The sequence below is a fragment of the Pelobates fuscus genome, unplaced genomic scaffold, assembly GCF_036172605.1.
Source record: "Pelobates fuscus isolate aPelFus1 unplaced genomic scaffold, aPelFus1.pri scaffold_58, whole genome shotgun sequence".
In the NCBI taxonomy this organism is placed as follows: Eukaryota; Metazoa; Chordata; class Amphibia; order Anura; family Pelobatidae; genus Pelobates; species Pelobates fuscus.
In genome coordinates this window covers 54174-71485 of record NW_026961890.1, presented here as the reverse complement: position 1 = coordinate 71485, position 17312 = coordinate 54174, and the positions used below count along the sequence as shown (strand labels likewise).

The following is a 17312-nucleotide window of genomic DNA, read 5'->3' as shown; positions in this document are numbered from 1 at the left end:
GCATACAGTATACAGAGAGTTATAGCATACAGTATACAGAGAGTTATAGCATACAGTATACAGAGAGTTATAGCATACAGTATACAGAGAGTTATAGCATACAGTATACCGAGAGTTATAGGATACGGTATACAGAGAGTTATAGCATACAGCATACAGAGAGTTATAGCATACAGTATACAGAGAGTTATAGCATACAGTATACAGAGAGTTATAGCATACAGTATACAGAGAGTTATAGGATACGGTATACAGAGAGTTATAGCATACAGCATACAGAGAGTTATAGCATACAGTATACAGAGAGTTATATCATACAGTATACAGAGAGTTATAGCATACAGTATACAGAGAGTTATATTATACAGTATACAGAGAGTTATAGCATACAGTATACAGAGAGTTATAGCATACAGTATACAGAGAGTTATATCATACAGTATACAGAGAGTTATAGCATACAGTATACAGAGAGTTATAGCATACAGCATACAGAGAGCTATATCATACAGTATACAGAGAGTTATAGCATACAGAGAGTTATAGCATACAGTATACAGAGAGTTATAGGATACAGTATACAGAGAGTTATAGGATACAGTATACAGAGAGTTATAGCATACAGTATACAGAGAGTTATAGCATACAGTATACAGAGAGTTATAGGATACAGTATACAGAGAGTTATAGGATACGGTACACAGAGAGTTATAGCATACAGTATACAGAGAGTTATAGCATACAGTATACAGAGAGTTATAGCATACAGTATACAGAGAGTTATAGCATACAGTATACCGAGAGTTATAGGATACGGTATACAGAGAGTTATAGCATACAGCATACAGAGAGTTATAGCATACAGTATACAGAGAGTTATAGCATACAGTATACAGAGAGTTATAGCATACAGTATACAGAGAGTTATAGGATACGGTATACAGAGAGTTATAGCATACAGCATACAGAGAGTTATAGCATACAGTATACAGAGAGTTATATCATACAGTATACAGAGAGTTATAGCATACAGTATACAGAGAGTTATATCATACAGTATACAGAGAGTTATAGCATACAGTATACAGAGAGTTATAGCATACAGTATACAGAGAGTTATATCATACAGTATACAGAGAGTTATAGCATACAGAGAGTTATAGCATACAGTATACAGAGAGTTATAGCATACAGTATACAGAGAGTTATAGGATACAGTATACAGAGAGTTATAGGATACAGTATACAGAGAGCTATATCATACAGTATACAGAGAGTTATATCATACAGAGAGTTATAGCATACAGTATACAGAGAGTTATAGCATACAGTATACAGAGAGTTATAGGATACAGTATACAGAGAGTTATAGCATACAGTATACAGAGAGTTATAGGATACAGTATACAGAGAGTTATAGCATACAGCATACAGAGAGTTATAGCATACAGTATACAGAGAGTTATAGGATACAGTATACAGAGAGTTATAGCATACAGTATACAGAGAGTTATAGCATACAGTATACAGAGAGTTATAGCATACAGTATACAGAGAGTTATAGCATACAGTATACAGAGAGTTATAGCATACAGTATACAGAGAGTTATATCATACAGTATACAGAGAGTTATAGCATACAGTATACAGAGAGTTATAGGATACAGTATACAGAGAGTTATAGCATACAGTATACAGAGAGTTATAGCATACAGTATACAGAGAGTTATAGCATACAGTATACAGAGAGTTATATCATACAGTATACGGAGAGTTATAGCATACAGTATACAGAGAGTTATAGCATACAGTATACAGAGAGTTATAGCATACAGTATACAGAGAGTTATAGCATACAGTATACAGAGAGTTATAGCATACAGTATACAGAGAGTTATAGCATACAGTATACAGAGAGTTATAGCATACAGTATACAGAGAGTTATATCATACAGTATACAGAGAGTTATAGCATACAGTATACAGAGAGTTATAGCATACAGTATACAGAGAGTTATAGCATACAGTATACAGAGAGTTATATCATACAGTATACAGAGAGTTATAGCATACAGTATACAGAGAGTTATAGCATACAGTATACAGAGAGTTATATCATACAGTATACAGAGAGTTATATCATACAGTATACAGAGAGTTATAGCATACAGTATACAGAGAGTTATAGCATACAGTATACAGAGAGTTATATCATACAGTATACAGAGAGCTATAGCATACAGTATACAGAGAGTTATAGCATACAGTATACAGAGAGTTATATCATACAGTATACAGAGAGTTATATCATACAGTATACAGAGAGTTATAGCATACAGTATACAGAGAGTTATAGCATACAGTATACAGAGAGTTATAGCATACAGCATACAGAGAGTTATAGGATACAGTATACAGAGAGTTATAGCATACAGTATACAGAGAGTTATAGGATACAGTATACAGAGAGCTATATCATACAGTATACAGAGAGTTATAGGATACAGTATACAGAGAGTTATAGCATACAGTATACAGAGAGTTATAGCATACAGTATACAGAGAGTTATAGCATACAGTATACAGAGAGTTATAGCATACAGTATACAGAGAGTTATAGGATACAGTATACAGAGAGTTATAGCATACAGTATACAGAGAGTTATAGCATACAGTATACAGAGAGTTATAGCATACAGTATACAGAGAGTTATAGGATACAGTATACAGAGAGTTATAGCATACAGTATACAGAGAGTTATAGCATACAGTATACAGAGAGTTATAGGATACAGTATACAGAGAGTTATAGCATACAGTATACAGAGAGTTATAGCATACAGTATACAGAGAGTTATAGCATACAGTATACAGAGAGTTATAGCATACAGTATACAGAGAGTTATAGCATACAGTATACAGAGAGTTATAGGATACGGTATACAGAGAGTTATAGCATACAGTATACAGAGAGTTATAGGATACGGTATACAGAGAGTTATAGCATACAGTATACAGAGAGTTATAGGATACGGTATACAGAGAGTTATAGCATACAGTATACAGAGAGTTATAGCATACAGTATACAGAGAGTTATAGCATACAGTATACAGAGAGTTATAGGATACAGTATACAGAGAGTTATAGCATACAGTATACAGAGAGTTATAGCATACAGTATACAGAGAGTTATAGCATACAGTATACAGAGAGTTATAGCATACAGTATACAGAGAGTTATAGCATACAGTATACAGAGAGTTATAGCATACAGTATACAGAGAGTTATAGGATACGGTATACAGAGAGTTATAGCATACAGTATACAGAGAGTTATAGGATACGGTATACAGAGAGTTATAGCATACAGTATACAGAGAGTTATAGCATACAGTATACAGAGAGTTATAGCATACAGTATACAGAGAGTTATAGGATACAGTATACAGAGAGTTATAGGATACAGTATACAGAGAGTTATAGGATACAGTATACAGAGAGTTATAGCATACAGTATAAAGAGAGTTATAGGATACAGTATACCGAGAGTTATAGCATACAGTATAAAGAGAGTTATAGGATACAGTATACAGAGAGTTATAGGATACAGTATACCGAGAGTTATAGGATACAGTATACAGAGAGTTATAGCATACAGTATAAAGAGAGTTATAGCATACAGTATACCGAGAGTTATAGCATACAGTATACAGAGAGTTATAGCATACAGTATACAGAGAGTTATAGGATACGGTATACAGAGAGTTATAGCATACAGTATACAGAGAGTTATAGGATACGGTATACAGAGAGTTATAGCATACAGTATACAGAGAGTTATAGCATACAGTATACAGAGAGTTATAGCATACAGTATACAGAGAGTTATAGGATACAGTATACAGAGAGTTATAGGATACAGTATACAGAGAGTTATAGGATACAGTATACAGAGAGTTATAGCATACAGTATAAAGAGAGTTATAGGATACAGTATACCGAGAGTTATAGCATACAGTATAAAGAGAGTTATAGGATACAGTATACAGAGAGTTATAGGATACAGTATACCGAGAGTTATAGGATACAGTATACAGAGAGTTATAGCATACAGTATAAAGAGAGTTATAGCATACAGTATACCGAGAGTTATAGCATACAGTATACAGAGAGTTATAGCATACAGTATACAGAGAGTTATAGGATACAGTATACAGAGAGTTATAGCATACAGTATACAGAGAGTTATAGCATACAGTATACAGAGAGTTATAGGATACAGTATACAGAGAGTTATAGCATACAGTATACAGAGAGCTATATCATACAGTATACAGAGAGTTATAGCATACGGTATACAGAGAGTTATAGCATACAGTATACAGAGAGTTATAGCATACAGTATACAGAGAGTTATAGCATACAGTATACAGAGAGTTATAGCATACAGTATACAGAGAGTTATAGCATACAGTATACAGAGAGTTATAGGATACAGTATACAGAGAGTTATAGGATACAGTATACAGAGAGTTATAGGATACAGTATACAGAGAGTTATAGCATACAGTATACAGAGAGTTATAGGATACAGTATACAGAGAGTTATAGGATACAGTATACAGAGAGTTATAGGATACAGTATACAGAGAGTTATATCATACAGTATACAGAGAGTTATAGCATACAGTATACAGAGAGTTATATCATACAGTATACAGAGAGTTATAGCATACAGTATACAGAGAGTTATAGCATACAGTATACAGAGAGTTATAGCATACAGTATACAGAGAGTTATAGCATACAGTATACAGAGAGTTATAGCATACAGTATACAGAGAGTTATAGCATACAGTATACAGAGAGTTATAGGATACAGTATACAGAGAGTTATAGGATACAGTATACAGAGAGTTATAGGATACAGTATACAGAGAGTTATAGCATACAGTATACAGAGAGTTATAGGATACAGTATACAGAGAGTTATAGCATACAGTATACAGAGAGCTATATCATACAGTATACAGAGAGTTATAGCATACAGTATACAGAGAGTTATAGCATACAGTATACAGAGAGTTATAGCATACAGTATACAGAGAGTTATAGCATACAGTATACAGAGAGTTATAGGATACAGTATACAGAGAGTTATAGGATACAGTATACAGAGAGTTATAGCATACAGTATACAGAGAGTTATAGGATACAGTATACAGAGAGTTATAGGATACAGTATACAGAGAGTTATAGGATACAGTATACAGAGAGTTATAGCATACAGTATACAGAGAGTTATAGGATACAGTATACAGAGAGTTATAGCATACAGTATAAAGAGAGCTATATCATACAGTATACAGAGAGTTATAGCATACAGTATACAGAGAGTTATAGCATACAGTATACAGAGAGTTATAGCATACAGTATACAGAGAGTTATAGGATACAGTATACAGAGAGTTATAGGATACAGTATACAGAGAGTTATAGGATACAGTATACAGAGAGTTATAGCATACAGTATACAGAGAGTTATAGCATACAGTATACAGAGAGTTATAGGATACAGTATACAGAGAGTTATAGGATACAGTATACAGAGAGTTATAGCATACAGTATACAGAGAGTTATAGGATACAGTATACAGAGAGTTATAGGATACAGTATACAGAGAGTTATAGCATACAGTATACCGAGAGTTATAGCATACAGTATACAGAGAGTTATAGCATACAGTATACAGAGAGTTATAGCATACAGTATACAGAGAGTTATAGCATACAGTATACAGAGAGTTATAGCATACAGTATACAGAGAGTTATAGCATACAGTATACAGAGAGTTATAGCATACAGTATACAGAGAGTTATAGGATACGGTATACAGAGAGTTATAGCATACAGTATAAAGAGAGTTATAGGATACAGTATACAGAGAGTTATAGGATACAGTATACAGAGAGTTATAGGATACAGTATACAGAGAGTTATAGCATACAGTATACAGAGAGTTATAGCATACAGTATACAGAGAGTTATAGCATACAGTATACAGAGAGTTATAGCATACAGTATACAGAGAGTTATAGCATACAGTACACAGAGAGTTATAGCATACAGCATACAGAGAGTTATAGCATACAGCATACAGAGAGTTATAGGATACAGTATACAGAGAGTTATAGCATACAGTATACAGAGAGTTATAGCATACAGTATACAGAGAGTTATAGCATACAGTATACAGAGAGTTATAGCATACAGTATACAGAGAGTTATAGCATACAGTATACAGAGAGTTATAGCATACAGTATACAGAGAGTTATAGCATACAGTATACAGAGAGTTATAGCATACAGTACACAGAGAGTTATAGCATACAGTATACAGAGAGTTATAGCATACAGCATACAGAGAGTTATAGGATACAGTATACAGAGAGTTATAGCATACAGTATACAGAGAGTTATAGCATACAGTATACAGAGAGTTATAGCATACAGTATACAGAGAGTTATAGCATACAGCATACAGAGAGTTATAGGATACAGTATACAGAGAGTTATAGCATACAGTATACAGAGAGTTATAGCATACAGTATACAGAGAGTTATAGCATACAGTATACAGAGAGTTATAGCATACAGTATACCGAGAGTTATAGGATACAGTATACAGAGAGTTATAGCATACAGTATACAGAGAGTTATAGCATACAGTATACAGAGAGTTATAGGATACGGTATACAGAGAGTTATAGCATACAGTATACAGAGAGCTATATCATACAGTATACAGAGAGTTATAGCATACGGTATACAGAGAGTTATAGCATACAGTATACAGAGAGTTATAGCATACAGTATACAGAGAGTTATAGCATACAGTATACAGAGAGTTATAGCATACAGTATACAGAGAGTTATAGGATACAGTATACAGAGAGTTATAGGATACAGTATACAGAGAGTTATAGGATACAGTATACAGAGAGTTATAGCATACAGTATACAGAGAGTTATAGGATACAGTATACAGAGAGTTATAGGATACAGTATACAGAGAGTTATAGGATACAGTATACAGAGAGTTATATCATACAGTATACAGAGAGTTATAGCATACAGTATACAGAGAGTTATATCATACAGTATACAGAGAGTTATAGCATACAGTATACAGAGAGTTATAGCATACAGTATACAGAGAGTTATAGCATACAGTATACAGAGAGTTATAGCATACAGTATACAGAGAGTTATAGCATACAGTATACAGAGAGTTATAGCATACAGTATACAGAGAGTTATAGGATACAGTATACAGAGAGTTATAGGATACAGTATACAGAGAGTTATAGGATACAGTATACAGAGAGTTATAGCATACAGTATACAGAGAGTTATAGGATACAGTATACAGAGAGTTATAGCATACAGTATACAGAGAGCTATATCATACAGTATACAGAGAGTTATAGCATACAGTATACAGAGAGTTATAGCATACAGTATACAGAGAGTTATAGCATACAGTATACAGAGAGTTATAGGATACAGTATACAGAGAGTTATAGCATACAGTATACAGAGAGTTATAGGATACAGTATACAGAGAGTTATAGGATACAGTATACAGAGAGTTATAGCATACAGTATACAGAGAGTTATAGGATACAGTATACAGAGAGTTATAGCATACAGTATAAAGAGAGCTATATCATACAGTATACAGAGAGTTATAGCATACAGTATACAGAGAGTTATAGCATACAGTATACAGAGAGTTATAGCATACAGTATACAGAGAGTTATAGCATACAGTATACAGAGAGTTATAGGATACAGTATACAGAGAGTTATAGGATACAGTATACAGAGAGTTATAGCATACAGTATACAGAGAGTTATAGCATACAGTATACAGAGAGTTATAGGATACAGTATACAGAGAGTTATAGGATACAGTATACAGAGAGTTATAGCATACAGTATACAGAGAGTTATAGGATACAGTATACAGAGAGTTATAGGATACAGTATACAGAGAGTTATAGCATACAGTATACCGAGAGTTATAGCATACAGTATACAGAGAGTTATAGCATACAGTATACAGAGAGTTATAGCATACAGTATACAGAGAGTTATAGCATACAGTATACAGAGAGTTATAGCATACAGTATACAGAGAGTTATAGCATACAGTATACAGAGAGTTATAGCATACAGTATACAGAGAGTTATAGCATACAGTATACAGAGAGTTATAGCATACAGTATACAGAGAGTTATAGCATACAGTATACAGAGAGTTATAGGATACGGTATACAGAGAGTTATAGCATACAGTATAAAGAGAGTTATAGGATACAGTATACAGAGAGTTATAGGATACAGTATACAGAGAGTTATAGGATACAGTATACAGAGAGTTATAGCATACAGTATACAGAGAGTTATAGCATACAGTATACAGAGAGTTATAGCATACAGTATACAGAGAGTTATAGCATACAGTATACAGAGAGTTATAGCATACAGTATACAGAGAGTTATAGCATACAGTACACAGAGAGTTATAGCATACAGTATACAGAGAGTTATAGCATACAGCATACAGAGAGTTATAGGATACAGTATACAGAGAGTTATAGCATACAGTATACAGAGAGTTATAGCATACAGTATACAGAGAGTTATAGCATACAGTATACAGAGAGTTATAGGATACAGTATACAGAGAGTTATAGCATACAGTATACAGAGAGTTATAGCATACAGTATACAGAGAGTTATAGCATACAGTACACAGAGAGTTATAGCATACAGTATACAGAGAGTTATAGCATACAGCATACAGAGAGTTATAGGATACAGTATACAGAGAGTTATAGCATACAGTATACAGAGAGTTATAGCATACAGTATACAGAGAGTTATAGCATACAGTATACAGAGAGTTATAGCATACAGCATACAGAGAGTTATAGGATACAGTATACAGAGAGTTATAGCATACAGTATACAGAGAGTTATAGCATACAGTATACAGAGAGTTATAGCATACAGTATACAGAGAGTTATAGCATACAGTATACAGAGAGTTATAGCATACAGTATACCGAGAGTTATAGGATACAGTATACAGAGAGTTATAGCATACAGTATACAGAGAGTTATAGCATACAGTATACAGAGAGTTATAGGATACGGTATACAGAGAGTTATAGCATACAGCATACAGAGAGTTATAGCATACAGTATACAGAGAGTTATAGCATACAGTATACAGAGAGTTATAGCATACAGTATACAGAGAGTTATAGCATACAGTATACAGAGAGTTATAGGATACGGTATACAGAGAGTTATAGCATACAGCATACAGAGAGTTATAGCATACAGTATACAGAGAGTTATAGCATACAGTATACAGAGAGTTATAGCATACAGTATACAGAGAGTTATAGGATACAGTATACAGAGAGTTATAGCATACAGTATACCGAGAGTTATAGGATACAGTATACAGAGAGTTATAGCATACAGTATACAGAGAGTTATAGCATACAGTATACAGAGAGTTATAGGATACGGTATACAGAGAGTTATAGCATACAGCATACAGAGAGTTATAGCATACAGTATACAGAGAGTTATAGCATACAGTATACAGAGAGTTATAGCATACAGTATACAGAGAGTTATAGCATACAGTATACAGAGAGTTATAGGATACAGTATACAGAGAGTTATAGCATACAGTATACAGAGAGTTATAGCATACAGTATACAGAGAGTTATAGCATACAGTATACAGAGAGTTATAGCATACAGTATACAGAGAGTTATAGCATACAGTATACAGAGAGTTATAGGATACAGTATACAGAGAGTTATAGCATACAGTATACAGAGAGTTATAGGATACAGTATACAGAGAGTTATATCATACAGTATACAGAGAGTTATAGGATACAGTATACAGAGAGTTATAGCATACAGTATACAGAGAGTTATAGCATACAGTATACAGAGAGTTATAGCATACAGTATACAGAGAGTTATATCATACAGTATACAGAGAGTTATAGGATACAGTATACAGAGAGTTATAGGATACAGTATACAGAGAGTTATAGGATACAGTATACAGAGAGTTATAGGATACAGTATACAGAGAGTTATAGGATACAGTATACAGAGAGTTATAGGATACAGTATACAGAGAGTTATAGGATACAGTATACAGAGAGTTATAGCATACAGTATACCGAGAGTTATAGGATACAGTATACAGAGAGTTATAGGATACAGTATACAGAGAGTTATAGCATACAGTATACCGAGAGTTATAGGATACAGTATACAGAGAGTTATAGCATACAGTATACAGAGAGTTATAGCATACAGTATACAGAGAGTTATAGGATACAGTATACAGAGAGTTATAGCATACAGTATACAGAGAGTTATAGGATACAGTATACAGAGAGTTATAGCATACAGTATACAGAGAGTTATAGCATACAGTATACAGAGAGTTATAGCATACAGTATACAGAGAGTTATAGCATACAGTATACAGAGAGTTATAGGATACAGTATACCGAGAGTTATAGCATACAGTATAAAGAGAGTTATAGGATACAGTATACAGAGAGTTATAGCATACAGTATACAGAGAGTTATAGGATACAGTATACAGAGAGTTATAGCATACAGTATACAGAGAGTTATAGCATACAGTATACAGAGAGTTATAGCATACAGCATACAGAGAGTTATAGCATACAGCATACAGAGAGTTATAGCATACAGTATACAGAGAGTTATAGGATACAGTATACAGAGAGTTATAGCATACAGTATACAGAGAGTTATAGCATACAGTATACAGAGAGTTATAGCATACAGTATACAGAGAGTTATAGGATACAGTATACAGAGAGTTATAGCATACAGTATACAGAGAGTTATAGGATACGGTATACAGAGAGTTATAGCATACAGTATACAGAGAGTTATAGCATACAGTATACAGAGAGTTATAGCATACAGTATACAGAGAGTTATAGCATACAGTATACAGAGAGTTATAGCATACAGCATACAGAGAGTTATATCATACAGTATACAGAGAGTTATAGCATACAGTATACAGAGAGTTATAGGATACAGTATACAGAGAGTTATAGGATACAGTATACCGAGAGTTATAGCATACAGTATAAAGAGAGTTATAGGATACAGTATACAGAGAGTTATAGCATACAGTATACAGAGAGTTATAGGATACAGTATACAGAGAGTTATAGCATACAGTATACAGAGAGTTATAGCATACAGTATACAGAGAGTTATAGCATACAGCATACAGAGAGTTATAGCATACAGCATACAGAGAGTTATAGCATACAGTATACAGAGAGTTATAGGATACAGTATACAGAGAGTTATAGCATACAGTATACAGAGAGTTATAGCATACAGTATACAGAGAGTTATAGCATACAGTATACAGAGAGTTATAGGATACAGTATACCGAGAGTTATAGCATACAGTATAAAGAGAGTTATAGGATACAGTATACAGAGAGTTATAGCATACAGTATACAGAGAGTTATAGGATACAGTATACAGAGAGTTATAGCATACAGTATACAGAGAGTTATAGCATACAGTATACAGAGAGTTATAGCATACAGCATACAGAGAGTTATAGCATACAGCATACAGAGAGTTATAGCATACAGTATACAGAGAGTTATAGGATACAGTATACAGAGAGTTATAGCATACAGTATACAGAGAGTTATAGCATACAGTATACAGAGAGTTATAGGATACAGTATACAGAGAGTTATAGCATACAGTATACAGAGAGTTATAGGATACGGTATACAGAGAGTTATAGCATACAGTATACAGAGAGTTATAGCATACAGTATACAGAGAGTTATAGCATACAGTATACAGAGAGTTATAGCATACAGTATACAGAGAGTTATAGCATACAGCATACAGAGAGTTATATCATACAGTATACAGAGAGTTATAGCATACAGTATACAGAGAGTTATAGGATACAGTATACAGAGAGTTATAGGATACGGTACACAGAGAGTTATAGCATACAGTATACCGAGAGTTATAGCATACAGTATACAGAGAGTTATAGCATACAGTATACAGAGAGTTATAGCATACGGTATACAGAGAGTTATAGGATACGGTATACAGAGAGTTATAGCATACGGTATACAGAGAGTTATAGGATACAGTATACAGAGAGTTATAGGATACGGTACACAGAGAGTTATAGCATACAGTATACAGAGAGTTATAGCATACAGTATACAGAGAGTTATAGCATACAGTATACAGAGAGTTATAGCATACAGTATACAGAGAGTTATAGCATACAGCATACAGAGAGTTATATCATACAGTATACAGAGAGTTATAGCATACAGTATACAGAGAGTTATAGGATACAGTATACAGAGAGTTATAGGATACGGTACACAGAGAGTTATAGCATACAGTATACCGAGAGTTATAGCATACAGTATACGGAGAGTTATAGCATACAGTATACAGAGAGTTATAGCATACAGTATACAGAGAGTTATAGCATACGGTATACAGAGAGTTATAGGATACGGTATACAGAGAGTTATAGCATACGGTATACAGAGAGTTATAGGATACAGTATACAGAGAGTTATAGGATACGGTACACAGAGAGTTATAGCATACAGTATACAGAGAGTTATAGCATACAGTATACAGAGAGTTATAGCATACAGTATACAGAGAGTTATAGCATACAGTATACAGAGAGTTATAGCATACAGCATACAGAGAGTTATATCATACAGTATACAGAGAGTTATAGCATACAGTATACAGAGAGTTATAGGATACAGTATACAGAGAGTTATAGGATACGGTACACAGAGAGTTATAGCATACAGTATACCGAGAGTTATAGCATACAGTATACAGAGAGTTATAGCATACAGTATACAGAGAGTTATAGCATACGGTATACAGAGAGTTATAGCATACGGTATACAGAGAGTTATAGCATACGGTATACAGAGAGTTATAGGATACAGTATACAGAGAGTTATAGGATACGGTATACAGAGAGTTATAGCATACAGTATACAGAGAGTTATAGCATACAGTATACAGAGAGTTATAGCATACAGTATACAGAGAGTTATAGCATACAGTATACAGAGAGTTATGAGAATGTTTGTAGATAATTTGGATCGTTTTTCTACCAGTATTGAATCATTTGGAAAGCTTGTTAAATCGAGGCTTATTTCTTTTTTATACTTTGATCCCTAAATACATGGATACACCTCTGCTGTAAAATAATCCATTTTAACTCTGAGTGTTTCCTGTGATTCAGATATCTCTACCAGGATTATAAAACATCACATTAACAATCAAAGCTAAAGAAGCTTATTCTGTGCCGACCATCATATATATTTACACAGGTTTCTAAATAAGCCGTCTTTTGGTACCCAATGAATACATTTTTACTCTGTTTTGTTTTTAAGTAAATAAAAAGATGATTACACAGCAATGCAATATTAATAAATATGTGAGAGAAATTACCATCATACAAGTTTATCATTTGTCTATTCTGCTTATCTTTTATTCCTAATTACACAACGATACTTCCGACTAAAAAGGAACGCACGCCGATTAAATGTAACATTTCGGAGATTTCAGATATTCTCTTTTTCCTCCATGACCAGTCTAATTCCAGCCAGTAGAGAATATTTTCCATTCCTGAATAAAGAAACGCAGAATCATTTGGAGAAGATTCCTGGCAGAGGTTGGAGACTCTTACCCTCGTGTAGTAACCGGGGTACATTTTCTCAGTAACTGGAGCAATAAAATCTAGGAGAAACTTGTGCCATTCCTTCTCGTAGCCGACTTGGTTCATATGGATATCAATGGTTGGAACATTTTCATAACCTCCTTGTAATCTTTGGTCCTGAAAGACAGCAAAGCGGGTTATGACACTAATGCATCCATTGCCGGGGAGGGTGGAGAATTTGGGGGCCCTGGATCTCCACAGTTGGTGGAGGAAGCAGGTGGATATTCATTTTAAAGCAGGCAGTTGCTATTATATTATATCTTTATCTAAATGACATCCATTATAAATAGAAAGATTAGTAGTATAGAGCTCTGCTAGGCACTTACGGAGGGAGGCGGTGATGTCCCCAGGGGACTGGAAACAGAACTTTGCTGCACACCCCTCTATTAGGTAGGTATCATGGTGGGATCACAATAAATTCCTGGCTGAGCAGTCTGTGCTTGTTAGCGGCTACGATTTAATTAAGATTGCTGGATAGCAGCAGCTGTTCAGGGGTGGAGAGGAGAGGACATAGAAAGGGGGGGGGGATGTCATGACGTAACCTACCTTCTCTTAGAGTCGCCGAGCTTTACTTTGGTCTCTAGCCCCAGATGTCTGAAATCTAGCAATACCCCTGCTTAGTACAGCTAGTCTTGCTGGAGTGAAAATTGCTAATTTTTAATCTATTTTCTAATAGCAATGCATTTTTCTACCAGCAATTAATATGCAAGCAGGGATTTAACGGCTTCATTCACTGTATTCATCATTTTACAGGGTAAATTGTAACAAGCCTGTCTCAACTGGCGAACAAATCAAGATGGCAGCTCCCAATGTAATTTACAAGATAAAATATAAATACAAAAATGTTTTGTTTTTTTTAATCCCTGCATTTATGTATTTCAGTCTCCCTTCATGTGGCTCCAGAGGGTTTGACGTAATAAAAGATGCAAGTAATCAGTTAATCACAGTGTTGCAGATATGAACATTCTGCAGGGATGCTAGACATCAACTTTTATCACTTTCCATAATACAGATGGGAGACTTTGGATTTCATACCGTATTGTCACCAGTGGACCATTTGCCATAATGTTCCATTTCTTCCACGAGATCATTGCAGGCTGTCTCCGTAAAAATTGGAAACCAGTAGACATCAGGACATGGCTGGGAAACAGAGATTAGATCCATTAGCCTGGCCTTCAAACAGTGGGTGGTAAGAAGGCCTAATCCCATCCCCCCTCTTATCACACAGCCAAAGATCACAGGTGCTTCCGCCACAATCCGGATACCATGAGTTTATGTTAGCCCGGCTTATTAATATGGTCATAGTAGAAAGACAGGGGTATGGGTCATGTATCAAATCATGTAATCTTTAAAGACATTGTATATATCGCTACACCCCATTAGTAGAAAACCAGTGATTTGCCCTTTAACACAGACAGATTGACAAAGTTTGAAAGATGAAGACATGTTAGTCTTAGGATGAGGAGGTCAGTCCGGTTTAGGATAATGGACTGAGCGAGTGCCTGGGTTTATAAATTACAGGCTGTCTCAGAGTGATGAGACTTGTATATCACTATCAGTTGGAGAGCAACAGGTAGTTTGAGTACAATTCCCACTATGTCCAGCCAGTCTCACACAGCTGCCCCAGGTGAAGGTTTTCAGGTCACGGGTGGGCAATCCTGCTTGTTAGAAAATAACATTGTTCTCATTTTATTGATATTTCTATGCAATATATATATATATATATATATATATATATATATATATATATATATATATATATATATATATATATCATTATGGACTGACTTACTGTTTCTATAGATTTCCCTTTCAAGATCAAACTATGATTGGGATGAATATATTTCTCTTTCCAGTCCTGTAAAACAGTAAATTGCTGTTAGAGATGGAGCAATTCTCATTTATCACTGTCACGGTCTCCTTGCTTGACAAGAGAATCTGCTAAATGTTGTGATACCGCAACGCAGTGCATTAACAGCAAACAAACACAACCGCACTGTGCCAGATGCAGCTAGAAATTTTTTATTTTTATATTAAGACAAATGTTCCACAATTTAAGACATTGAACGCCACAAAATGAAATAAACACAGAGGGGCTTTTGCATTTAAGGCATGCAGTGGATTCATTTTCACGTACTGTTGAAGAAAGCCTTACCTGTGTGTTCTGGAAAATCTGCCACAGGTCATTGTGGAGGTGATTAGTTTGATAATTTTCCAAGGAAAGAATGTGACCAAAAATCTGTCTGTTGGTCACAAACATGAAAACTCCCTGTAAGAAAGTGACAATTATCACACGAGGTCTAGTCATTTCACATTTTTAACATTTCTGTTCATGTAGAAGTAGATCCCTTAATCTGGCATGCACGGGGTACAATTCTGCTAGCTTCATTTACAGAGGTTGCATTGTTCTTCCTTAAAATGATCTGTTGTAATTTTGACTTACACAGTGTGTTGGGCCCCCAACATTGCCGGCTGTGGCAGAGTTGGAGAACCAGATACTTAACCTATAATAATACCAAGTATGGCTTCGGCAGGATAGGTATGGCTTATGTGGAATTACATTATGCCTTAACGCAGCCTCCAGGGGGGAAACAGAGCCCACAGATGTCAGGAAACCTCCATTCAGTGAACTGTGGAGTGTCATGGTGGACCACAACTACTTTAATAAGACACAGTGTTTATGGTGCCTAGGGTGTCTCTTTAACTGACACCTTTCCACATGCATCGTCTGGGAGTAGTTTAAGGTAGTTAACAAAGACATTTCAGGGTTTGTGCACATGTTTAACTTATGCAATCAGCTTTGCTGGTTATTGTAGTAACAGCGCTTATCAGTCCTTTAATATGTGTAACTGACTTGTGAGGAACCAGTAGTTAAAGCTGCTTGCACACATCATTTCACGGGAGATGTTTGGGGTGTTAATTTGGTTCCTTCAAAAATATTGCAGCGTATTGACTAGCTGTTAAAAATGTTTTTTTCCGTGAATGTTCAATTCCCTTTTGGTGTTGTATTTGCCAATTAACCAATGATTACGTTATAAAGATACCCTAGTCTTACCTAAAGGCAGATATTATATAAATGCATCAACTAAAAATAAATGGATATAATGACCAGAACTGTATCAATTTAAAGATGAATACCGGTAAGTAAAAATCAAACCTTTATTCAGACACTAGTCTGTAAGATTAACAGAGAGTTCCTTTCTATGCTTACCTGCTTGCGAACATTGTCACAGAATGACATGTCATGGTCCAGCGAGCCGCTGTTATAGAGATCAGCTTGTTGCAGCTTAGTCCTTAAAACGTTGCCTTTTATTAAGTAGACGCTGGAAATGTAGGGAACATTCCAGAGGCCGCTATGGGGATAGAACGAGAGTACATTTAGCAACACGTGGCT

The 17312-nt window shown here is 35.0% G+C and overlaps 1 protein-coding gene across 1 annotated transcript in view; it reads right to left on the bottom strand.

Annotated features, from left to right (window-relative positions):
* Positions 1 to 17312, bottom strand: part of PLOD1 (procollagen-lysine,2-oxoglutarate 5-dioxygenase 1) — a 58955-nt gene that overhangs the window by 20528 nt on the left and 21115 nt on the right. The window contains exons 13-17 of the mRNA XM_063440676.1: positions 17130 to 17271; positions 16074 to 16187; positions 15711 to 15776; positions 14954 to 15058; positions 13889 to 14035 (exon numbers count right to left, since the gene is read on the bottom strand). Coding sequence (XP_063296746.1) covers positions 13889 to 14035; positions 14954 to 15058; positions 15711 to 15776; positions 16074 to 16187; positions 17130 to 17271 — 574 coding nt within the window. The remainder of the gene's footprint in view (positions 1 to 13888; positions 14036 to 14953; positions 15059 to 15710; positions 15777 to 16073; positions 16188 to 17129; positions 17272 to 17312) is intronic.